The following is a 26,627-nucleotide window of genomic DNA, read 5'->3' on the forward strand; positions in this document are numbered from 1 at the left end:
TTCTCTTGGTCACGTTTAAATGTTTACATGGCCTTGCCCCGTCCTACCTCTCGGATCTGCTTAAGCCCTATGCTCTATCCCGATCTCTCAGATCATCAGATGAACTTTTGCTGATGGTACCTAGGACCAAATGCAAGCTCAGGGGTGATCGGGCGTTCTCTGTGACGGCACCCAAATTGTGGCATGACCTACCATTGACTATTCGTGAGGCCACATCATTGAGGGTGTTTAAGTCCAATCTTAAAACCGACATGTTTTTATGGGAGCCTCGTAGTGATTGGCCACGACTAAATTAGGGAGAAAATCAGGAAAAAATCAACAAAAAGAAAATATAATATATATGTGTGATGTGATTTAGATTTAAATAAAATTTTATTTATTTTTATTATCATTATTTTGTTTTTATTTTATTTTATTTATTTTAGTAGATTATTATATTATTTTATTATTTATGTGAAGCACTTTGGGGCATTCTTGTTGTTAAAGTGCTATACAAATCAAGATAAGTTGGGTTGAGTTGAGTTGAGGGTGCACATCCATTGCAGAGCACACACATTATGAGAAATTTCATCATACATCCATCTTGGAACCTCTGTACTCCAACTATGGACGGTGGAGGCCAATGGTGATTATTGCTGTATTTATTCCTATTTTTATGACTGTGATAAGATCTCCGGTCAACATTTACACATTTGGAAATGCAAAATAGCCAAATCTGCATGTCTTTGGACTGCGGGATGAAACCACAGTACATGCCCACACACAGACCTGAGGCAAGAATTGAACCCTCACCCTTGGAGGTGCAAGGCAACAGTGCTAACCACTACACCACTGGTAGCCTGCAACGCTTATCCTGTGTACACCCTGGACAGGGAGCCAATCCGTCTCATGCATGCAACTTTCTCATTGTGTTTTTTATAAGGGATTTTTGTGCAGTTCCTTAAAATTCCGCTAGACGTCAGTGTGGACTTGTCACTAAGTGAAGCGTCGAAGACCAGAAGAAAAAACTTGAGCGTGCGCGTTGACGTCAGTTCCAACATGGCGGCGATTATGGCTCTAACATAAACGCAGTAAGAGGTCAAAATCTCTCCCAGTGTAAACCCCGCTCTTGTGCAAAGAGAAAGTGAAGACACTTTTGACATTTTACGTTTTTTGGACGTTTGTCAGCAGGTAATACACAGGTATGTCGTGTCCTTTGTAGCGAAAATATCAGGACAGTATCAGTGTCTAACGGTAGTTTGCTGATATCCTGCACATGATGTTCGATGTTCATTCAGTCAGCATCGATTAAGTGTCGAATCAGATGTGTTGTTCTTTGTGTTGTTTTGGCTGCAGCCTGCTCGGTATGGCTTTCCTTGGGAATGTGAGGGCGACGCTGTCCTCAGTCATGCGAGGTGAGTCAGTCACATGTCGAGCAATTTGTTATATATTTTATATGTATGTATCACACAATGGATGGATTTATTTTGACCTTGATTTTAAAAAATGGATGTTTCAAAGCATGTTCCCCCACTACTGTTTATACATTTTGGATGATGCCATTTGTGAACCAGTCTCTGGATTCTCCATCCATTTAGGAATCTCTGTAGCCCATTTTTTTTTTGTGTTTATGACCGTGGTAGGTCAACATTCACACACTCATTCACACACTTTGGACACACTAATTAGCCTTATCTGCATGTCTTTGAACTGTGGGAGGAAACCGAAGTGTCCGTAGGAAACCCACCAAGACAACGGGAAGAACATGCCAACACCCTGATCCAGGAATTGAACCCAAGCCTGGAGGTGTGAGGCGACATTGCTAACCACTAGTGCCAGTCTCTGGATTGACCCATGTTCCATTTTCCTTGGTCACCCTTATTTGAGCAGGGAAAATGTGGTTAGAATTTATTTATTTATTTTAAAAGCTGGGGATTTAGAAATTTGGTGCTTAGATGACAATCTTTTCAGAGGAAAACGTCGGATGGTTTATTGCCTGAATGACGTTACTTTAATGTGATCAGTAACCTGGTTCTGTTTTTGTACACTGTCATCAATTCTGTATAATTAATAGTACATACTATTTTATAAAGTAATATGTATTTACATTTAGTTACATTTTAGCCATTTTTAAAAATTTTAACTCCCATATATTCTAGATACATTACCTTTAAGGTGAAATATTTCAAGCATATTTTTTTTTGTTTATTAGATGATTATGGCTTACAGCTCATTAAATAAAATAAAAACAATCCAGTATCTCAAAACATTAGCAGAACTGAATGTAATTAATACTTGAGGTGAGTTCTTTAGGCTTCTTTTCCTATAAGAAATAATGTTAATGCACCTAATCCATTCCAGCCACTCAAAAACATTACCAATATTATTATTATTATTATTTTAAATCACACAGCTTTGGAACGCATGCCGAAGGCAAAGTTGCTATTGTAGGTTGACTCTTGAAACTCTTGACTCTTTGTATTGTTTTGGCTGCAGCCTGCTCGGTATGGCTTTTCTTGGGAATGTGAGGGCGACGCTGTCCTCAGCCCTTGAAACAGCTTTTGTTGACTGAAAAAAAAAAAAAATCTTAAAATTTGTTAACTCGCTTCGCTTGGATGATTCAAAACTTGAAAGAGCTTCACAAGAAGCTGAGTAAGGCTGGTGTCAAGAGAAAGCCACTACACGCAGATACAGTTGCATTTGCAGCGACTGTTGCATTACTAGTATCAAACCACTCCCGAACCAGAGATGATGTCAGAAGCATCTTACCTGAACTAGGGAGAAAAACAACTGGACCGTTGCTTAATGGCCCAACGTCCTTTTATCAGAAGAAAATAAATTTGAGTGCATAAATAAACATACTTTTTAGTTTTTTTGACGACAAGTATGCCATAATCATAGAACTTTTTAAACAGTTAAATAAAACTTATATTGTAGAATTTTTTTTTAGTTTATTTTTTAGATATAATTGAGCTAAATATTAAAAATAAATAATTATCATTCTTAAGTTCCAAGCCTCCCAGTGATGACCTTGCAGCTCTACATTAGTATTGTAACTCTAAAGCAAATCACAGCTGTTTCATGTGGCATATACAATAAATAAATGTTCTGTTTTATTTTGTTACTTTTGCAGCCTCGCAGTTTGCATACCCCTGGCCCGGACCTCTCTTAACCAGGACGATGGCGACACTCAATCAGATGCATCGCCAAGGCAAACCATCCCCACCCCCTAAAAAGCTTGGTGCCACATTTGGTCGACCGCAGCTGAAGGCCGTAGTCCTGAAGACCATGATCAGGAAGCCAAAAAAGCCCAACTCCGCCAACCGCAAATGTGCACGGGTTCGCCTCTCCAATGGCAAGGAGGCGGTGGTGTTTATCCCCGGCGAAGGACACAATCTACAGGAGCACAATGTCGTGTTGATACAAGGAGGCAGGACGCAGGATCTGCCAGGAGTCAAGCTCACAGTAGTCAGGGGCAAATATGACTGTGCACATGTCGTGAAGAAAAAACAGTAAATAATATCAATGCCTGAAACAAGTCAGACTGTCATATATTTTTTTTTTTTGTATAAATGTTTCTAGTATCTTAAGAAAAATAAAGATGTTGAGGCCTAAACAATTTGCAATATGTAGTACTGTATATAAAGGATTTTAGTTTCTCCTTACACAGATAAGATTTAGAAAATATATGAATATTTTGGGTTTCCAAGAGCTCCCACTTTTTTTTTTTTTTAACCAGGGAATCCTTTCTAAAAAGAACTGTGTGCCCCCATAACAAAAACCTCTACAAAGCATTTTCCTTCTCGCCATCAATTTTTTTTTTTTCCCCAGTGTGGTCTAATTATGTAAGACAAAAGTGAAAAGTTGTAAGAAGCCTTTAAAGAAATCAACAAAATAACTAATTCCTTTGAATGCAACATGGACAAAGCTGCTTGGTTTCTGCATATCGGAGGTCAGGCTTAGGTTGGTTAATTGGTTGCCACCATGAAAGAGTTGCTTCACACATTTAACATGATTTTACACCAGATACCCTTCCTGATGCAACCATTACATTTTATCCGGCCTGGGACCAGCACTAAGGGTGCCCTGAATCCAGTGGTTGGTTTTGGGTCACTGCCTTAGAATCGAATTCAAGCTTTCTGCATGAAAAGCCTAACAGCGAGTCACACTGAGCATACAAAATCATCACTGTAATATTACAAAAAAAGATGATGATATTGGACTTCCTTTAACCTTAAAGTTCAAAAACTAATCCCTAAATTATTATTTTTTAATTGAGGAAATATCACTAAAACAGATCTAACAGATATCTTGGTATCATTGCAGTTAGATTGTATGTAGGGCTGCAAATAACATTTTGTTAACTAATGTTATAATAATATGATTATTGAATTGGTTAATTGGATTACAAATGGTGCATTTACTCATCAGCTCTTATTTTGCTATTAGCTAAAAAGGATTTAGCTAGAGGTTGCATATGGTAACTAACAATCAAGATAATAAAAATGAATAATCTCATTAACAATATGTTTTTTAATGAACTTTCCAAACTCTGCAACCATGGAAAATCTAAGTATCAACAATAAAATATAACTATAAAATAAAGTTTAAAATGGCAGATGGTAATTTTAAATAATTTAATTTTAATAATTAAATGATGAGTTTAAATGTTAGGAAAACTGAGACTTACGTCTGTGGTGAGAGTGAGGTAGGTGGAAAAAGGAGACTAAAAGAGAATATGGCTACTTAGCATGTGTGCGTGTTGCTGTGAGTTGAAAAGAAGTGGAGAGCACAACAGTGAGAGTGTGAATGTATGTGCAGACGTCAAAAGCCAGCAACAAAATGTGTGTTGCTAAGCTGAAAAAAGTGGGACAGTACAACAGTGTAAGAGAGAATGCACATGCAGTGCTGAACAGCCAGGAGTTGTGCATGTGTAAATTCTCCTTAAAAACAGGTGCTTTGGTGAGAACTAGAAATAAAAACCTGACTCACAGCAACACACACTAATTATCCACATCCTCTCCATGTGTATATTGTTTCCCACTCATTTTATTTTTTTGTGAGACACTCAGGTCTATGGTGTATGTAAATTTAAACCTCTTTAACAAAAAAATAATTTTGCTTGTCATGATTGTAGCAACATTTCATAGATTCATTTGTCAGTCTCTGGCCACAGCACTGCTGTTTAGTTCTGTCCACCAACCAAACCTAGCACTAATATTGAGCATTTTTAAAGCTGTAACAGTGTTTCACCTGATACCATGTCAGGATGTCTCTTGTGTCAAGAGTTATGTTAAGAGAATTATTTCCCTGCAAATCAAAAACATAATACACTTAGTGCTGACAAACTGTTCCCTCATCCAATCCATAAAACAACATAGTAAAATTAGTTCAATCCTCAACCCCTTTGAGGATGAGGGAAAAGTTCATCTATGCATCTTTGAAGGTTTTCTCTCCTGTCAGGATGGACCTTGATCTTTGTGATGTAGCGCGCAGTCTCTTCCAGAGCGTGCTGGTCAGACCCTGTACTGGAGGGAAGCAAGAAGCTAAGCTGCCTCTGATTGGTCTCTACTGACATGCCCAAGAGAAAACGTAGGAAGAGGTCATAGTTGCCATTTTGAGCTTGTAAAGCTTTGTCTACAGCGCTCTTGTGCAGATCCGTGAGATCCATTTTTGAGCCTTGGAAAAATTTAAACTTTTGACTTTCCACCAGAACATTCTTCTTTTGATTCTTGAAACAAAGAAAAACATAAAGAGCCGCCAAGTACTCCTGCATCGTTGGATGAACGAAGCAGTCCACTTTCTCCTGATACATCATAAACTTTTCTCGGTAGAACTGCATGCACAGGCCTGCACTGACCACGGCATCTTCAGCCACCAGACCATACTCTTTCCAGTGCTCTTTCTCAATCTTGAACACACCCTTCTCAAGTAGTTGGAAGGCCATCATTCCAAGCTTCATGTAGAAGTCTTTTGACAGCAGTTCCTGACCTCGCATTTTCATATGCACAAGCAGAAGGTTGGTGTAGAAATAGGTAAGAGCTTTGGGAAGTTCTCCATTTTGGAGATTCCTCTCAAGGTATCTGCGCACCACCCAGCAGAACAGCGGCAGATGGCACATAATATAGAGCGTCTTGCAGGACTTGATATGAGCTACAACTCTTTCTGCAAGCTCCTTATTGGGGATGGTCTTCCTGAAGTAGGCTTCCTTCTGTTCATTTGCAAATCCACGGACCTCTAACAACTGGTGGATGCATTCTGCAGGAATCAGGTTGATTGCTACGGGTCGTGTGGTCACCCACACATAGGCAGAATACAACAGGTTTCCCCTGATCAGGTTAGCGATTAAAACGTTCATCTTTGCTGGCTCGTTGTGGTCACACCAATAAGCAATGTTGCGAAAGTCAATGGGGGTAGCGTACTCGTCAAAGCCGTCACAAATAAACAACACCTGACAGCCGTCACATTCAAGGTTATCTACTTCTTTCATCTCTGGATACAATCTGCAGATTAAATCCATGAAGCCTATTGTTTCCTCTGTCACCTGGTTCAACTCCTTGAATGGCAAGGGGAGCAGGAAATTGATGTCTTGGTGTGATCTACCTTCCACCCAGTCTAAGATAAACCTCTGAACTAGGAATGATTTGCCAGTCCCTGGACTTCCTTTAGTTATCACTGTCCTTATGTGCCTTTTCTCAACAACCTCAGGGTCAAAAATGTCTGTGAAGGACAGTGGACTTTTCTTGCTGCGGCTGTCCTCTTGCAGATCCTGTATCTGCCTAAACTCATGCTCGCTGTTCACTGCAGCATTGCCACCGTCTGTTATATAAATGTCTGTGCACACATTCGCAAAGAGGATTTCTTGTTCTTGCTGGCTCTGGCCTTCATAAACATACTCATACTTCCTTTTCAGTGTCTTTTTCAACACATAACTGACCTTATCTGTAGGGGAGAATGAAAAACATACTTTTAAAATTTTGACAAAGAAGGATGGCATAGGACCTTCCTAACATTAGTGAACAAATACTAGTATGTAACTGGTTACAGATGGGGAGAAAATCTAATTCAGTTGTTTATCACTGTTTTTATCTGTCAATTCAAGTAAACTTATATACAGTATGTATATCTGAAATATTAATACATTGGTAGGAGCAAAGATTATTTGGAAATCTAAGCTGCTCGGTAGAAATCTGTCTTTCTGGTCTAATTTAAAATTAAGTTAGATTTTATACTCTTCTATTTGAAATTATTTTGTATTTGTATTTTATTTTGTACTGTTTAAATATATAAAGCTTATGGGTATAAAACTTTTATAGTTAAAAAACCTTTTTTTTTTTTTTTACCTGGTTTAAGGTTTAAACATTTAAACAAAATAATATTAATTTCCCCATGATATACTGTAGCAGCATTAACAAAATATCTGCCCAGAGTAGAAATTTTGTTTTTTTCGGTCACCTTAAGCTGTGTAAATGATTAGAAGTACTGATAAAGACTACTAATTATTACCCAATTAGGACAAAAGGGGGTGTATCTACTTGCCAGTTCAAACCTGGGCAGATTGTTACGTGCATTATTAGAAACGCTGAACTTACTAAATAATACAACAAAAACAAGGAGATTTAGTGCGTTTTCATACTGGGAAAGATTGTTCCGTTCCAAAGCACGATTTCTCCCCTCCCCAACAGTCTGCCTGATAACATCATAATCTGGACCTTACTTAAAGTACTCATCCATTTCAGAGTGCAACAGAAACACTGTTCTTTTAAAATTAGCATTAAAATATGTTCCCTGATTGACTTCCTCATTATTTAATTCATGTGTTTGTTACTCAATCATGATTATTTCAGTAGTCTTGACGATACTCACTTCTCTTGCACATTGCCTCCAGGTTCTCAGCAACATTTTTTAAATTCATTTCTTTTAGGACCACCAATGTGATCTTTAGAGACACCACTATGCCGCAGAGCTCCAGGATTTTATCCACCAAGTCTATAATGTCCAAACTGTCAAGCCGATCTCGAAAGCACTCTGGGTAACGTTCCCACAGGATCCTCTTGAAACGTTGGAAATTCTCTTTGGAAAGTTGCTGCAGGCTGCTCTGGAGGGTCTGAAAATGGACAAGAATTTATTTTGAAATCATTTGGCACATATCAAAAACGTGGAGATGAGATGATTTGGCTCAGTGTAAACTATTTGAATGTATTATTGAATTTCAATTTTATTAAATTCAATTTTATTTGCATAGCGCTTTTAACAATTGAAATTGTCGCAAAGCAGCTTTACACAATCAAAAGAAAAATTTAAATTTGTATGTGTGAATCAAACTGATAAGACCGTCCCTGATGAACAAGCCGAGGACAACAGCGACAGTGGCAAAAAAAACTCCCTGAGATGTTAATAGGAAGAAACCTTGAGAGGAACCAGACTCAAAGAAAACCCATCCTCATGTGGGTGAAAACGGATAGCAGGGAATTGATCTGCATCATACCGTGTGAGACTGGAAGTTAAGTATAACAGGAGATGTGTTAAAGTTAAAATAGAGTCCAGTTTGTTCCTGGAGGCTCAGGTAGACTGTATTATATCAATGTAACAGTGCTGCACATTATAATAGCAATGTACTTTGACCTGAGAGTAACATATACAATTAAATATGGTTCAGACAACGATAGTTGCGTTTACATGCACCCTAACACTGCACTACTAATTATAATTAGAGCTCAATCAGAATAGAAATGAATTAGGTAAGCACAAAGAATAAGAATAAATCAGAATCAGTAAGAATAAATCAGAATCAGAGGGGTGGTGTAAACTTTTGATAATTTGTTTAAAAACTAAATATCAGCCATAGAAACACTTGATCTGATTGTTATAAAAGGTTTATACATCTATAAATGTCTTGTTTTGTCTATAAAAAAATAGCAATAGGATTCTCATACAACGTGGGTCCACATTGGTCATCCTTAATTACAATTTTTTTTTTTAAAAACAGGGTTCCAGTTCACGATGATAAAATCCTGCGTAAGCAGTGGTAAAACCCTCTTAAACATCAGTAGCTTTATTAGTTTAGTTTTCAGCTTTTATGAGTTTTTTTTTTAATAGACATGGTACTTTTTGTATAAGATGCTTTCATGCGTTTCTCTGAGTTCAGTCACATCCCTGAGTGTGAGACTGTTATTAAACAGAACAGCGAATACATTTTAGTGTGGTACAACTACAAGCGCAACCAGTAATTACGAGGCACGATCAAGTCAAACCGTGTCTTTTGATGAAATTTCTGTTGAATAAAGGCGTAAAATCAATTAACATTTACAGAATACTTAAGGCACAGTACAGTGATAAGACTGTAAACCACAATTTAAAAATGCTGTACATCTGTGAATGACGATCCCAGCCGAGGTGGCTTCGAAGCCCACAGTAGTCGTTTCAGTAAACATTTAGCAAGTAGAAAGCCTAATCCTTGAAAATCTATTAACTTGTTGCTAACTTGCAGATGAGGCACATCTATAGGATCTGTACACACAAACACCGCTTGCACATTACAGGAACTTGGCTGAGATTTATAGTCACAACCCCCGTACAGTTCTGATCACGCTCCAAACTATTTCAAAATAAATGACATGAAGCAGGCAGTTCGATCATGGCTTCGGCATCCTGAGAACATTTTCTTCTTCTATGGTGTCCAAGCACTAAAGAAATGCTGAGATAAGTGCAATAGTGTAGCAGGGGATTATATAAGGAAATTAATGTAGTTTTTACTTTCATAACTGTGTTCTGTAATTCAGCACACTTAAAAGCCCCCGTTTGACTTGAACACCCCATGTCAATTCACTTCTGACACAAAGTCATCAGGCTTCTCAGTGTATAACATTTTCTTCATGTCATTAATGAAACACAATATAGCTTGTAGTGTGCATTTCACCTGCCTTGGTTGCTTTTTTTAATCTTAAACACAATCCACACAGAGAGCCAAATATTGTTTTAAAAGTGGATTAAACAATGCTGATTGTTTTTACTAAAGAGATCAGGAGAAATGTAGTCATGGGTTTGTCTTTAACTGTGATACATTTTCTGTATGTAATTAACAATAAGCAATAAAATATGTGTATTGTATTTCATGCTTTTCGCCAGTGTGATTTTTTTTACTGAAATCTGTAATTTTGTGGTCCTAATATATTAACATTAATAGGCCTGCACATAAGTACACGTACATATACACAACATAGTTCTCTTAAGTTAAGCTGGCAGGATAAAACACTAACTTATTATACAACAGGAATGTACACACACACACACACACACACACACACACACACATAATAATGAAGCTTTAATGAAATGTCTCTCACCTTAAAGGCAAACTCAACAACCAGGGAAGGATGCTCATCACTAGGATCAACTAATAACTCTGGCTTTAAAGGCGGAGCATCACTTGGTTGTTCTTCTAGTCTGGGGTTGAAAAAGATATAAGTTTTATTCAGGAGTCTGTGTGCACAAACAGAATAACCATCAAAATGAACGAAACCAAACAGCTCCCCTTACATTTCTTCTTCTACTTCTATGGGCTCTTCCTCTGGCTTCTCACTAGAGTTAGAAGAGCCATCGCTTGATGATGATGAAGGCCGTCTGTTCAGCCGGACTCTACACTGATTATTAGCCCCTTGTCCAGACCAGTCGTCACTGTGCATTGATTCGTAGCTGGGAGCAGGTGATGCGGCTCGTTCCACGTGATAGCTGCGAGAGGAAAGGAGAAATAAAAATGACACCATCCAAATATCAGATGTTCCCCTAGTTGTTCTTTTAGCTGCGATTAGAGTCACTACAGCTAATAACATTTTTATCTGGGCTTGTTACTGACACTCTATGAGCCCAGTGACTGGGAACACTGGTTATAACTGAGCCACCAATGCCCTCTTACGATGTTTCTCAAATATTTCTTATAAAATTTCTTATACCGGTAATTGTAAAAGTATTATAAATACTCATAAGATAAAAGGATATTTCTGTTTTAGGAAGAATGTTTTAAGCAATTTATTACTTTATTATTTGTACTCATCATGTTTATAATTTATAGACAAAGGCACATGCAGGAAGGACAGGTACAGCTCTTCACCTCACATCAGAAATGATTTTTATATGAGTTAAGAGAACCGGCTTAAGCATCTCAACACTAGTAAAGCCGCTGTTTCCTATGGTCGATTGCTGATCCCCAGTGTTCCTAACAATTACTTATTACCAAGGTTTCCCCAGACCAATTAATGATCACTGTAGTTTTTCCCCACCCAATACACTTTATTCTTTAGTTAATAAACTCTCTTTATGGGTATATTTATAAGTAATAAATAAAAGTGAGCCAGGTCTAAATGTTATACAACAGATAGTTCCAACAGAGTAATCTGATTGGACATGAGGCATTCCACGAGTGGTGATAATAACGATTACAGCACCAGCATTTTCAGCGATTAAACACTTCTGATAAAACTGTCATCTTAAAAAACACTTTGTTATACATAATTGCTTCTTAGTCATTACGTTTTGTTTACGCCTAATGCTGCAATGCTAACCAGCTTCTAACACAAGGCTGAATCCCTAATCTTTCTTTAACTCCTGATCAAGGGCACTACTTTGTATTGTATACCCTAGTGCACTAGATTTCCATTTAACACTATTTGGCATTTAACACTGGCAGCTGAATGTTAATATAGCTAATATTGTAAAGTGTGATAAAACTTACAAGATTTACAAGACTGTCCACCACCTCTATGATTTATTCTTCTCATCTTTTGGCTACATAGTACCAGTAAGAGTTTAATACTAAATGTCGGTCGATAGTTCCATCAGTCATGGTTAGTTAGTTCCGACAGTTATAGAAGTATATGTTGGTGGAGCAAAATGACTGCTTAAATAAACAAACAAATTATAATCTGTTGATAAAAAATGATGATTTACGTATATATTACAACTTGAAGTTGATGATGGAAGTTGTCGAGCATTTTTTTTATTGTTTTTACATTGATAATAGAGATAAACTGGTTGATCAACCAATAACCAGAATTGGCTAATTGTCAGTTTGACTGGCCATGACAAGTAATGACAAGTGATCAGTGATCAGCCTTAGATATAAACGATTCTGTACAAAGCTCAGAAACCTTTAAGTGGTGCAACAGAAACGCATTTTTATGACGGTACATTATAAAAAATTGTGCACGTTAAAAGCCTCTGATCTGCCTTTTTTTCAGTACTCTAAACCTACTCATGACACACTTATACAGGTCCTTAAACACAGTGAGTGCTAATTAGTCAAAAATCACACGCTTGCAGGGACTCAACTTGAATGCTTCCTGTCAAGTTGAGTGTTGAGACTTTAGAGGCATTTGAAGCAGTAAAACATCACCGTTACTTTATAATCCTACACAAAGGACACTCTGACTTCACTATTTACTCATTTTCATCCCATTTGGTAGGAATTAATCATTTGCTAAGTTTGTTTAGAAATAATAATTATGGAGGATAACATAACAGAGATACTGTAAATTGCTGCTCTCGTCATTTGCTCTGCTAAACTGTATTTGAAGTTAGTTTGTAGTATTTAAATGCTGCCTTTGGTATTTGAGTGAGAAAACTAATGTGATAAGGAACGGGCAACATTTAATTACTTATTATTCTTTTTTTAAAGGTTTAAAATTGTAACAAAATTGGGGGAAACATCTTATTGAATCAAATTCATAAAAATAGTGATACTTGAATTTTAATCGATCGAATAGGCACAGAGGTATCATGATAATATCGAATCAGGAGATGATTAGTGCATAATGTATAACACCAGATGTGCTGTCAGATGTTCATCAAAGGTAGAGATGACTACTTTGTATAAGAAAAATGGCTTTTTATATTGTTTCCTGTATGCCCAGAAAATCCTATGATATGCAAATGACCATAACTGACCAACAAGACTAATAAGCTTATGTACGTCACAAGGGGCCATACAGCGAGGTTTTGAGCTGATGTTATATTACTCTTTAGTACTTTAATGCTGTACCCCTCTGCGACTGTCTGCCACTCCATCCGCCGGAGCGCGAGCTCTCTGTGCACGACGACATCTTCCTCCTCTTCCTCTGCCTCACTGCCGAACGCTGAAGCTCCGTAGCCGAAAGGCACGCTGTTATCCGACATCGATTCATCATCCTCCATTCTTCACCTCTCCAACAGTCTTGTCTGATCTGAGGCGCAAAATGACAGATGTCAGGATAATCTGTGGACAGAAAACCAACACCGATACATGAGCTCAGGTTTCTCCCGTCACACACAACTTCCGGGTTACAGCAAACACCAGGAACAGCACAAAACTAATATGCTCCCCCGTGTTACACCGGTTACCTGGCACAAAAACATTTCCGCACTACAATCTAAAGCATTTAGTGTTTTTACCTTTCGTTCCCTTTTCCTTTGGAGAGCTGTCAATCAGTTAAACTAGTTCTGACTTAAAATTTCCTGTAAAGCTGATTTTAGTCAGCTATATTTAAAATAATTTTGATATTCTCGCCTAAAAATAATCGTACAACACGTAAATAGTATAATGTTAACCATAATTCATGATTAATCTTTTACGTTGTCCATTTCCAGAACTTTCGATTTCGAATGCGTCTGGTTGCCAGAGCCTCATGATAAAATCCAGCACGGCACGAAAATTTGCTTAATGATATATTCTCCTCATCTTTGCTCATCTAATCGATTTTGTTGTGTGTGTGTGTGTGTGTGTGTGTATGTATGTGTACATAAACCTAGGCACTTAAAACCTATTTTGGGACAATTAAGGTACGAAACAAATATGATGCAGAAAAAATTAAACGTGCATGATGGGGTATTTTCTACGATTCACTTTTGCATTTTTTGCAATAAAGAAATCACGATTGTTATTTTTTAATTTAATTTTAAGAAAGGTGGTTTGTCTTTAAATAGATATTCCTATAAGACCTAGCTACACCATTTGGAACTGTTTTTTTTTTTTTTCTTTTTTTTAAGCATATTTTAAAAATGTATCCACTTATTTTTGACGATTTTAGCATGATAGACAAATGGTTTAACTAACTAAATATTTGTAAAAAGTCAAATGTATGTTTATTTATTGTGATATGCATTAAACCGACTTGTAAATACAATTCATACAGTTATCAGCAGTTTCGGAATGTCGCCCATCCTTACAATGAAAGTCTACTGATGACATGGCAACCCTCGTAGGTCGGAGCTACTTTTTCTTCTTCTTTTAATGGAAGTTTCACTACCTAGAACTGTTGCTGCCCCCTCCTGTACACATTTACAGCATGCATGTGTGATACATGATTGGAAATTGCTTGTGTTCAAATCAGCTAAAATGACATTGGAGTTTATTTATGCAGACATGCATGATAAATAGTTGCATAGTTACGTCCCAATAAACGTAAATGTGTAAAGTCACTTAGGGAAATTCTTTTTTATAAGGCTATTTAGCAAAAGTGTTACTTAATTGACTGTTGTTCAGTTTTTATGATTAAATAAATAAATATTTCCAAAATGAAAAAATACCTCAAATCCACAGTGCAAAAATAGGCTACACTAGAGCTCATTCATACTCTTTTTGTTATTTTGCATTTGATAAGCATCTGATTGTAGACTCATATTTCAAGAAAACGTTTAAAGTCCAATATTCAGTTAGTGAATATACATTACTGTGCAAAGGTCTTAGGCACCCTGTGTTTTATAATACAAACTTAAATAAATATTATGAGTTTATTACTGAGTCAGTAAAAAAAAACTTTTCTCATTTAAAAGGTACAGAAAAATATTTATATTTCAGAAAAGAAATCTGCATATTATATAAGTGACCACTTGTTAGACACAAAACAAAATGAAAGCTGGTGTAACAGTCAAAATACTCAGCAGACCTCTGGGTGCAAAACAAAATAACAGAACAGAAAACAAAATAACAAAATCAGAAAACACAATGACAAATCTGGAAACAAAATATCTCGTCCAATTAGCAATAAGGTTTTAATTTGCAAACTATGCCTGCCTATTTATTTTGTTTTCGGATTTGTTAGTTGTTGGTTTTTTTTTTAGTTTTGTTTTGTTTTTTTGTGGATTTGTTATTTAGTTTTGTTATAAATTTTTTGTTATTTGGGTTTAAAATTTGTTAATTTGTTTTGCACTTCTCGGCCACCATCACTTTGCTTATAAAACTGCACAAATTGTCCCTGAGACTAAAGAGTCCTCAAAGCATTGTCACACCAAATACTGACTGCATTAATTACTGTTTACTAAGCTTAACAGGGTTTTTAAGGCATCATTGCCTAAGTTTGTACAGTACATTATAAAATTTTATTACATTGCCCACAAATCAGAAAAGTCTTAATCACAAGTTTATTATCTCGGAGGCCATGAGATGTTCACGTGTTTAAATGATTGTGGACTTGTTTATGCATCTGTAGAATGTAAATGTGAAAAAGTAATTTGTTTGGTTTCTATATTTAATATATCAAGACTATGTTTGTCACCAGTCAGAGATACCGAATTATCTCATGTATCACAACAGAGGTAAACCTAAATCTCAGGTCATTTTGTCAGATAGAAAAGAGACAGCATCAATATTAAGCCAATGGATTTAAAAGCAATTAAATGATATGAGATGTAATCTAGGCTTTCTTCCAGGTATTTTAGATTCCTCCCACAGTCGAAAGCTATGCACAGCAGTCTGATTGGCATTTTCAAATTCCCTGTGGTGTGTGTGTTGTGTCTGTGTGTTTCTGCATTTAGATTTTACGGTACCTTGTACCCAGAGTTCCCTGGGATAGGCTTCTGCCCACCATCACCCGACACACCAGAACTTACCAGAACTGATTTGGCTGATGGATGGATGGCTGGATGTTAGTTGGGTTGTCAGATTAATAAAAAAAATATATTTAAATATGACCTCTTTGAAAACAAAGGTTAAGAAGATCATGTTTTTGATAGGGTTGATTTTGAAGAGAAGAAGGTGAGTGAACAGAGCATTGCATTCAAGTCAAACTGGGATTTTTTTATTGTGCAGAATAACAGAACACGGTTATGAGAGGAAAACTACCTTCATTTTTCGGTTTTAATTCCTCCATTTAAAAGAACTTTAAATTCATCCCTGTTTGACTTGAATGTCCCTTGTATATTAATTTTATTAATTATATGAATCAACCAGTGATCAATTAAATTTTTTATATTTTTATTTTAGTGCCTTTAGATCCTGTGTCCATTAAATTGGATTTTTATTTTATTAAAATGCGCTAAGTTGTTATGTAAAGATTTAACATTATTACAGAATTACAGATAATACACCATGTGGAGCATATTTTTAGAATAAAAACAAACAGTGTGTAACAGAAAGGCTATAGCTGTAGGTCCATAATTGTAGGTCAAGTGTCCACCTTAGTTTAAACCCATATAGCTCATGCATTTGTATTTAATTCTATTGCTTCTGCATGTTTGGTCACATGATGTGTTAATATTCATTGCGCATATGGAACTGAAGTGTATGTTTTGTTTGTATACGGTAAGTGTCATTGATGGTGCAACAAGGAAACAGATTCCATTTTATGTGATGAGATTATAGTGTGTCCCAAATGACTGATACTTTTCACCCCTGTGAGAGGAGACTTCAGAGATCTTTCTGTGAAAAAGGGAGTCTTCGGAAGTAGTAGGGCTTATCGTGATCACTTAAGAACTGTGAGACTGAATTACTCCTCTCATTTATGTGCACATACACACACTCCACAGATGGTGAAGAAGCCTGGGTGAATAGTGAAAGACTGATTAGGGGCACAGGTCTTGAACCTTTCCCTCCCCCACCAATCCCTTTCTCCTCAAAAGCCTCTTTTTAATGCGCTTAGACTAGTAAAGATCAAAACATCTGTTAGCATCTCTCTCTTTCTCTCTCTCTCTCTCTCTCTCCTCTCTCTCTCATCTTCTCTCTTCTCTAAACCCCCTTATAAACGGTGGATATTCCTTATATCTGACTCCCTAGACATAATTCAACTGGTTCCTTTGAAAAGTGAACTGAACTGATAGGGAGATTTCCTGCAGCGGAATGCGTATTAAAGATGTAGGCGTGCTGGTGCTTTTAATTCTTTGTTGTAGATAATCCAAGCTAAAATTCTTCCCAGCATATGCCTGAACCAGCATGATTTGGCAGCTGTGTGACAAAAAAAAAAGTAGCAAACAAAATAAAACAGCAGCTACACTATCTAGGACTAAGCCTACAAAGCCTACGAGAATTATTTATACTAGTTATGTAAGAAATAAAAACCCAACAATGTCTTGCTAATTTAGAAAATGCATTGGCAAATGTCTATATTAGAAAAAGTTGTCATTTGCTAATACTGAGATGTTTTATTGCTTATACAATGGCTCCTTAAAATCAAAATGCAAATGTTTTCTGTCAATCTTACTGTCATTACTTTTTATTTTTGGATTAAACAAACTTGGAATTCTAGCAATTTTGTCCTGCATGCTTGCTGTCTCACATATTAACAGGTTAGCATTATGTAATTGTTGTTATGGTTACATCTTGGATGGTGATATCTTGCTGTGTTTTTCACACTTTTAAATAAAACATTTGTCTGTGAATACCATCTGGAGTAGTACTTTATGAATGTGCAAAACATCTTACCTAAAGATGTACCCACTATCCTGTTATACCACTTGCAGTCAGTTTTGAACAGTAACACACTTGAGTTTACCATAACTGACTGCTTTCTAGAGTAGCTCAATAGATATCCAAATTATCCAAATTGGAGCTTTCACTATTCATATCATCATTATTTGATGATAATAAAGTGCCACATGTTTCTACTAGATTTTCCTAAAAATTGGCCACCGTTATGTTAACATTTAAGGCAGGCTGACTTTATTTAAGATTTAAAAAACTTTTATTGTCTTCAATATGTACAGTGAAAACTTTTTCATATAATGTAAAGGGCTCTTAGTATATGTTTCTTCTGAGACAGTTATATAACTGATTGTGGTGGGTGTTCCATATTTATCCTGTCATTTACAAAAAAAAAAAAAAAAAAAAAAAAAAAAGTTTACATAAGCAATGCTTTCATTTTAAAATGTTCTTCAGAATTACCTATTTACAACATTTGCCTCAGAGTTAAATGAAAATGACCAAGTGTCTTGGGTAATTTATAAACTCATCCTTTGCCACTTTCCATTAAAGCTTAGCAGAAACAAATAAATATATGGAAAATCATGGGACATGGGGCACACAATTACTACAGTTGTGAATGACAATTTGGGAATGCTGATTAATCTCAACAGCATGTCTTTGAATTTGGAGGAATTTAGATGGAAACCAGAGGAAAACCACCAAGCACAGGAAGAACATGCAAATTCCACACACATAGAGCAGAGGCTGAAATCAAACCCTTGCCCCATGACGTGCAATGCCACATACTGTACTGTACATGGCGTCTATCTATCTATCTACTGTATCTCTCTCTCTCTCTCTCTCTCTCTCTCTATCTTTAATTGTATATCTTTATCCATCTATTTATATGTATATAGGGTAGATGAGTAAAGTAACCTCTCTTTAAATACTCAAAAGATTTCAATCTTTACATCTACAGTATTCTTCACACTTTCACACACTTCCAGTAACCACTGGTCAGGCTTGTGGTGGGGCTAGGGTCAGTCCAATGAACTCTAGGAATGAGACAGGCATGCGCTCTTGATGGGACATGGACAGATTTTTTTCATTTTTTGTTGATTTATTTGTTTTTGAGAGGTGGGAGGAAACCTGACGAAACCCACACAGACATGCTGAGAGAATGCACAGACCATAACCGGAGCTCAGAAGGGAACTAGAGATAGTGAAGCTGTTCCATCTTGAGACCTATTACTGTTACACTGTTAGACAATTTCATGCCTTGGGATGCTGATACATCATGTTCGCACCTTGTTACCACATCCCCCGAGGAACTGAAATGAAATGAAAGAGCGAATTCAATAATGTTACTTAGTACACTATATGGCTATTCATTTTGCACTAATGAACAAATTAGATATTCTCCACACAGTTACTCCCTGTAGATATACAGTAGAGAAGTCATGCCACACCTTATGACATCTCTACCTTTACCACAGGGATTTATTATTATTATTATTATTATTATTATTGTAATAATATGGAGTATATAAATCATTGTGTCCATTAAGTCACAGGAGACTTATGGCTATTGATGTGAATAGTTAAATGGTCTGGCTCTGTTTTGAGGTTGCACATCTCCGTGCAATATGTAAAATAAATATATAATATAACACAAAATCAATCAATCAATCCAGGATTGCGAATGATCGTCTTTGTTCGTTATGTTCCACATGTGACACGACAAGGCAAAGCGATGCGAGAAATCCAAAGGAGAGCTGGAAAGACGGGTGGCGCGCTGTTTACTACCGCACATCCACCCACTGCTCCTCATCCACCGACGCGATGTTGACGTAGTTCAGCCCACCGTGCACGAGCTGGAGAGCTGCGCTCGCGCTCCGACTAGAAAAGGACAACCTTAAGCTCGTGAGAAATCAAGTCAGCATTTAGATGGACAAGTGCGGAGGAATGCGCTGAACCGGAGAGATTTCCTCACACACACACACACGCACGCACGCACAGGCAGACACACAGACACAAACGCAGGGATGACTTGGACTTGACAGAACACACTCGGCTCGTACACATCGCCCATGGAACGCACGCGCCAGACGATCAGAATGAAACGATCCGATCTGAGGTCTGAGTAGCACAGAATTGCGCAGCTGAGTGATCCGAGTCGCTCCCTTTGCGCCTTTGTTTGGCACTGACTGCAAAAACTTCCACTAGGATGGCTTTGGTCATGGAACCTGTAAGCAAGTGGACAACGAACCAGGTGGTGGACTGGATGAAGGGTAAGGCACAGCGAGCCTGGGACAATTAAACACACAAACATGGAGGGGTGGCACTGTAATCTGATGTGCGTAACGCGCATTTAACGCACAGGGTGAAATCCGGTAGTGTTTACAGTTTGAATCACTGACGCAATGCCTGAAACACATGGTGGCACATAGCTATGACGGAGGACGTGTGTATCTATCTATGTGTGTGTGTGTGTGTGTGTGTGTGCTCTTGTTATAGTGTAAATCCACGGCAATACATTGCAAGCATGACAGCATTATAACATTGCTGTTTTTTTTTTTTTTTTACAATAATTCTACTAATTAATGATAACAGAATGAATCCCGTGCTCTTGTCGTGACGTCACACTGAAATACTAATGACGTGGCCACGTACTAAGTAAACAGACGTCCACTCATTCTGTATACACGGTCAGGGAGTCTATCCCAGGAGACTTGGGGCACAAGGCGGGTAACACCCTGGATGGGGTGCCAGTTCATCGCAGAGCACACACACACACACACACACACACACACACACACACACACACAAACATGTTCATTCACACACTACAGGCAATTTGGGAACGCCAGTTAACCTAATCTACATGTGAGGGAGGAAACCGGAGTACCCGAGGCAGGAAACTGAACCCAGACCCCGGAGAGGCAAGGTGACAGTGATAACTAATTGTCCATCCTGTCTTAATAAACAACCCTCAGAACACAGTGGAGTGTTCATCAGATCTCGCACACACACACACACACACACACACAGCTCGTCTGTGTGGCATTCCCTGATGTTTCCCGTGTCCATGTTTCCTCCAGATTTCCTCCAGGTTCTTCTATTCCTCCAAAATCTGCCTTTAGATAAGCCGAATATGCAAAATTGCCCTAAGGTGTGAATGAACGTGTGGGTGAGTGTGTGCAAAGTATTCTGTGACAGATTGGTGTCCCATTCAGAGTGTTCTTCTACCTCCTGTCCAGTGTTCCAAGGACAGGAATTCATATATTTGAACTTTAAACACAGCAAACCACTCAGGGTGGGAGATGCCTTGGTTTATATTCAATTTTTTCAATTCAATTCAATTTTATTTGTATAGCGCTTTTAGCAATTTTCATTGCCGCAAAGCAGCTTTACACAGTCAAAAGAATTATTTAAGTTTTTATGTGAATTTGTATGAATCAAAATGGTCAGTTTGTCCCTGGTGAGCAAGCCCCTCGGATTCTTTTTTCCCAGAATTTAGTTAGGACACCAGTACTGCCTGTTGCTTTGATTGACTTTTGTGAAGAATGTGGATCAATATCTTAATCCTGTCAGAGAAGATTCACACACTAGCTGGTTCACACACTGGCTTGGCTGCTTTTATGTATCAGACTGGGCTCTCTATGTGATACTGCAAGTGTATTCAGATTAGCGTAATCTACCAATAATAGTGGCTTATAGATATAGAGTTATTGACCTGCTTGCTCTCATACTCATTAGTCTGTATTCTTTCTAAAAATCTTTTTTACATGAAGTTGTTTAGCCTGTGTTTGTGTCAGAGTAAGTTTCTGATCTGCACACCCCTCAGGTCAAATCCAGCCTGCCTAACAAGATTATATCGCCAGTCGATAAAATAGGATTTAAAAAGGTCTATCCCCCCCCCCCCCTGATTCCCCCCCTCCCACCGATTCCCCCCCTCCCACCCGATTTCTTCATATTAAATAAAAGTGCCTAAAGATACAATAAAAAAAAAATGGTTGTCTATTTAACAGCCTCAACAGCAACCTCACTTCCCCTCTCGTCTGTTCCAACCACTCAGCATTCAGCATCACCAATATACCAATCATGACCTGATCATCTCTCATTATCTATACATGTTTCTCACTGGTTTATGTCTTATGTTATATGTTATATATTATGTGCATGGCTTAACAAACAAAAACATTCCTCTGAACTGTTTGTATTTGGGTATTGGACTAAAAATGAGAGCCCTTAAGGAAGTCTGGAGAAATATTCCTCAACACTGCATTAAAAATACAAACAAAAAAGGCCTTGTAGATGCAAAATATAAAGAAATAAGAGGTGGCTCAAGACTTTTGCACAGAACTGTGTGTGTGAATGTTTATAGACAAAGATTGTCTATTCAGAAGCGCCTGTGGTGAGGCAGGCTGGCAGTAGAGTCTTGGTTGGTGTAACAATGAACACTATACTGTACAAAGAAACATTATACATCATGTACATACTTGAACACATTGCCATACATTTACATAGAATTTCTGACTTATTGTAACCTCAGGCTAATGTGAACGTACTTTGAATTATAATGATAATAAGGCATTATAATGATTATCAGTCCTGATAATAGTATTGCAATAAATTTTAACAGACCTCATGATAACAATACACATTCACATAATACCCTGGAAATTTAAATTATTTACGGCTAGCCCTTGTGTGGGATCACAGGGCCGTTGGTGGCTCAGTGGTAGATTTCTCAATTCCTATGCCGGTCCCAAGCCAGGATAAAATGAGAGGGTTGCATCAAGAAGTGCACCCGGCGTAAAACCTGTGGCAAGTTGTATGGCGACCGCTAGACATGACTCTAGTCTAGCCAAAAGACAACTTGTGTGGGGTCGCTGGTGCTTTGATCTTTTTAGCTGGTGTTAATGTTAGACTGATTCTTCCTTTTTACTTTGATCTTTTCAGACAAATGAAAAGCAAAAGAAAGACTCAAAAACATATTCTTCAGTTATATGGAAAAGCAAATCTGTCAATAAAGACGGAGAACCGCAGAGAGCGTTCAGTGTTATTAGCGTTATTGTTTTTAGCAAATCTCTGTGCAGGTGACTAAGTTAGCATAGCCAGCTATAATGTGTGTTAGCAGCAACCTAGCCTACTGAAATTTTACATAGCATATTTGTCTGCTGAAAGAGCACAAACACTAATCTGCACCAGAAAAAAAAAAACATAATACAAAGACTGTAATCAGTATGTTTTTATAAAATGTTTTATATACTGGAAACTTAGCAGTGGAATTGGTAAACTAATGTCTTTTTGCTATAATGACACATTGATTACTTGTTTACCTCCTATTGCTGAAAGTACTGTTTCACAGAAATTATTTTATTGTTAGTAGGTTTAGCAGTGTCTAAAGCGGACATCTGAACAACTGGATATGCGTGAATAAACAATATTTTGCAAAGATGAGCTTTAGTAAGGTCCTGGTTACATTCTCCTTGCAGATTGGGTAAAAAGTATTAACGCCCAAAATATTTTTTTTATATGCTTTGTTCTTAATGTTTTAAGTCTTTTTATGTTTTCATTAGTGAGTGCATCTCTAGTTTTGTTGTGATTTTCAAAGCACAAAAACTTTGGTGATTCCTGCTGGTCATGCCAGTGCCAGGAATGGCTTGATATTACATTTACATTTACGGCAGTTGGCAGGTGAGTTCAGGGGTTAAGGGCCTTGCTCAGGGGCCCAAGAGTGGCAACTTGGTGATGGTGGGGTTTGAACCTGAGACATTCCAGTCAGTATTTATTATTATTTTATTTTATTTTATTTTACTTTATTTATTTTCTTAGGAATCTGAAAGATATTTTTTCCAAAATTCCAGTTGTGCTCCAACAAAACTTATATTGTAACATTTATCATTTATCCTAGAAACAGACTATTTTTGAGTTGAGGATATTGTTTTGGTACCCATGTAAAACCACTTTGCTCCCCAGCTCCTAGCTCACTTGTTTTTGGTCCGATTGGGAATTAGATATGACATGTTTTCAGCCACTTTCAGCGTTTTTCCCAGGAAATGCAGTTGGCCATTGCGCCCCCTACTTTACAGTTTCTCCAGGAATTGTATCTCATTTTAGTTTATTTCTTTGTAAATGGTTAGGATTAGGGTTAGAAGTTAAGATTAGGGCTAAAACCTAACAATGAGGGCTTACCCTAAACATGGGGATCCCCACATTTCCAAAATGAAGTACAATTAAAACATGTGAAAGATCCCTCTGTGCAACATGCTTCCTCGTTGGTAATCCTAATGTCTCTGACAGCTGGCTCTGACGCCATGTGTGCTGTGTGCACAATCAGTTTTTTATTTTCACATACGTTGCTTCAGCCATGCCCAAAGGGTGTGTTGTTATGCTGTTCAGTGTTCACATGCCCTAGATATCTGGGATATTTTGAGGAGGATGAATGGGTGTCGAGGCAAAAGTGTTGTTAGGGTTCACCATCTGTTTTAGTGCCTATTCACATGTTTTTACATTGACATTTGACCTGTCATAACACAGTTTGTGTGCTATCATGCTTAGACTGGTTTATTTCTCACTGTGTTTCCTGTGTTTTCTTTCATATTGCATCTAACCGTTTGTGTAGTATCTTGCATAAACTGGTGATTATTAATGTGTCCAGGCAAAATATCTGGCTAGATCTACCTGTTTGTTTTTTTTCTCTCTTGATTTTCTGTTTAAAATTTCCTGGTCCTGAAATTAGGTCCACCTACTGATAGAACAAAGCCGCTACACTAGCTCTGCCCTTTAGATACATGGCATGGATTGCAGGAAATCTTATCTGTAATTTAAAGAGCTTAAAAGAATTGCACACTGCCTCTTTAAGGCTTTCAATCAGATCACAGTTAGAACATGATCATGCTAACCACAAGGCACGCTACATTAATTCATCTGTTGTCTATGTTAAATGGTGTCTTGCGATCTAATTATGAGGAATATTACATTTCTGTGACCTTAAGAAGGCAGGTGAAAAAAAGGAGATTACAGTGAAAAGACAGAGGAAATAAAAGGTATTGCAGGCATGGTGGGAGTAAAAGATTAAAAAGACGCTGTAGTGACTGTATACGGATATACCACCAACAAAGTTAAGCTTCGGTGTGACTCATTGCGTTCTCATTGTTGTTTGACTTAAATGAATCCCTTCACCACAACTTGCCGCTCGCTGTGAACAGAAAATCAATGAAATGGCAACAGGCTCAGAAGATTAGAAAGCAGCCTTCAGTACACACTTCAGTGTTTGAATAGCAATTAGCACATCATCACTGCAAACCCAAATCTCTACAGATTCAAACATTTCTGTGTGATCTCACAAGATAAAAAAACCTGATGCATCACATAGTTTCACACTCTCAGTCACCAAGCGCATCACAATTATCATACTGCAGCACAGTCATTAGCATACAGCTTTGTGGTTGATGCCCCAAGGGGTCAGATAAGGTCAAACTGCAAGTTTTACAAAGCCAGAGAGGCCCATGGTCTTCACACAAAAAGCTGAATTCTGTCTTTCTCTAAGCTGGCCCCTTGGAATTCTGGGTAGAACAAAGGTGAGAAGGCTAGAAAACCAGAAAAGTGCATGTTTCAACTTTATGACATTTTATAGCAAAATGACCAATGCGTATTCACTGTGTTCATGCTGTACATTTTAGGAATTAATATTAGAATTCACCTGATTTCGAATCAGAATTTGCCTCAATAATGTGCTAATGAGTTTTTATTTCCCTAAAAGTTGTTTTTCTAATTTGTTGTTTGACACTCCATAAAGCCATTTCCCCAAACTTATTAGTCAAAAGTTGTTTATTAATGCAAATGATTTATGTTAAAGTAACATTATATAATAACACAGGTAGTTCCGGTGTTCTATTCGTTTTTCCTACCCTGTCAGAACTTCCTACCATTTGCAAAAATGTATAGTTATCAGTCCATTCTAATTTCTCAATATCTTGTTCCGATTGAATCCGTTTTGAATGGTTGTAGCACTGAGGGAAAAAAATAGAAAAATTTTATTATAGATAACATTTCCTGACATTGGGTAGCACTTTGTTACATGATGTTTTCTACTAGTAGCACTTTCTAAATCGTTGATTTAATACTATCTTTCAATCCACTGGTTGCCTGTTAAGTTGCTCATGCAACTTAAAAATAAATCCCTTGAAACTTAAGAGGCATAGATATGTGCGGGCAACACAGCAAAAATCAATCTTTTTTTTTAAACGTGCTTATATGGAAGCCTTGCTGGTGTGTGTGTTAAAGAAAGCTTCAGACTTCAAACTGTGTATTTGGGTTTTTGGAAATGTCAAATAAAACAAAAGTTATCAGTACTTTTATAAAGGGTGAATTGTGCCACTACCAGATTATGGGAATGACGTGGCAAAAATGGTGAACTCTCGAAATATGTGTATCTTTGCTATTTCTTTGCTAATGCTCCAAGCTTTTCTTCACAAACCCCACCTCCTAATCTAAATTAAAAACCTTTAAAATGCATGTCTTTTAATAATAAATTAAACAATCCAGTCATTGCCAAATTGCTGTGTCAGAATAATCAGAGTAACAAACCACCGACTGTTGCGCAAAAACAATACCTTCACCCCTGCATGCATTGTTTTTGTATAACAGCATGAGCTGTTGTGTGTTACTGCTTACATAACAGCGGCTCTAACTACAGTGCCAGCTGTAATTTAAATCACAGGTTTATATTAATGCACTTGTTCTTATAAATAGCTTTTTCTATAGTTAAAATGTAGGAGACAAATAAAAAAAAAAAAATTGGCAGATGCTCTACAGCTAATAAACAATTGATTGAAAATGTGCTGCTTTTTAATTGAACTACCGATAATTGTAAAATCTGCTATTTATGAAAAGACATTTTTTCCCATTTGGGGATTTATATTAATTCATTTATTCATCATCTATACCGCTTGTCCTGTTACAGGTTTGTGTGGCGCCACAGGAGACTTTG

The 26,627-nt window shown here is 37.3% G+C and overlaps 3 protein-coding genes across 10 annotated transcripts in view; 2 read left to right on the forward strand and 1 right to left on the reverse strand.

The window, feature by feature from the left end:
- Positions 1–1,016: 1,016 nt before the first annotated feature.
- mrps12 (mitochondrial ribosomal protein S12) lies at positions 1,017–3,539 on the forward strand. 2 transcript variants are annotated; one of them, XM_053478880.1, is made up of 3 exons: positions 1,017–1,181; positions 1,336–1,394; positions 3,113–3,539. In XM_053478880.1, the coding sequence occupies exons 2-3, from the start codon at positions 1,346–1,348 to the stop codon at positions 3,493–3,495; spliced, it is 432 nt and encodes a 143-aa protein (XP_053334855.1). In that variant the 5' UTR covers positions 1,017–1,181; positions 1,336–1,345; the 3' UTR covers positions 3,496–3,539. The 2 variants fall into 2 exon arrangements, with proteins under 2 accessions (XP_053334855.1, XP_053334857.1); XM_053478882.1 differs by having other exon boundaries at positions 1,017–1,170.
- Positions 3,540–5,008: 1,469 nt separating this feature from the next.
- Positions 5,009–13,620, reverse strand: nlrc3l1 (NLR family, CARD domain containing 3-like 1). The gene is made up of 6 exons (XM_053477780.1): positions 13,405–13,620; positions 13,016–13,228; positions 10,519–10,710; positions 10,326–10,425; positions 7,846–8,086; positions 5,009–6,921 (listed from the first exon to the last, which is right to left on the reverse strand). Exons 2-6 carry the CDS (start codon positions 13,165–13,167, stop codon positions 5,378–5,380), a joined length of 2,229 nt encoding a protein of 742 aa, XP_053333755.1. The 5' UTR covers positions 13,168–13,228; positions 13,405–13,620; the 3' UTR covers positions 5,009–5,377.
- A 6,002-nt stretch (positions 13,621–19,622) lies between these two features.
- Positions 19,623–26,627, forward strand: part of cnksr2b (connector enhancer of kinase suppressor of Ras 2b) — a 55,543-nt gene continuing 48,538 nt past the window's right edge. For all 7 annotated transcript variants that reach the window (XM_053479287.1, XM_053479288.1, XM_053479290.1 and 4 more), the window contains exon 1: positions 19,623–19,917. In XM_053479287.1, coding sequence (XP_053335262.1) covers positions 19,854–19,917 — 64 coding nt within the window. In that variant the 5' untranslated portion in view covers positions 19,623–19,853. The remainder of the gene's footprint in view (positions 19,918–26,627) is intronic.

Source organism: Clarias gariepinus, chromosome 19, assembly GCF_024256425.1.
Source record: "Clarias gariepinus isolate MV-2021 ecotype Netherlands chromosome 19, CGAR_prim_01v2, whole genome shotgun sequence".
Taxonomy (NCBI): Eukaryota; Metazoa; Chordata; class Actinopteri; order Siluriformes; family Clariidae; genus Clarias; species Clarias gariepinus.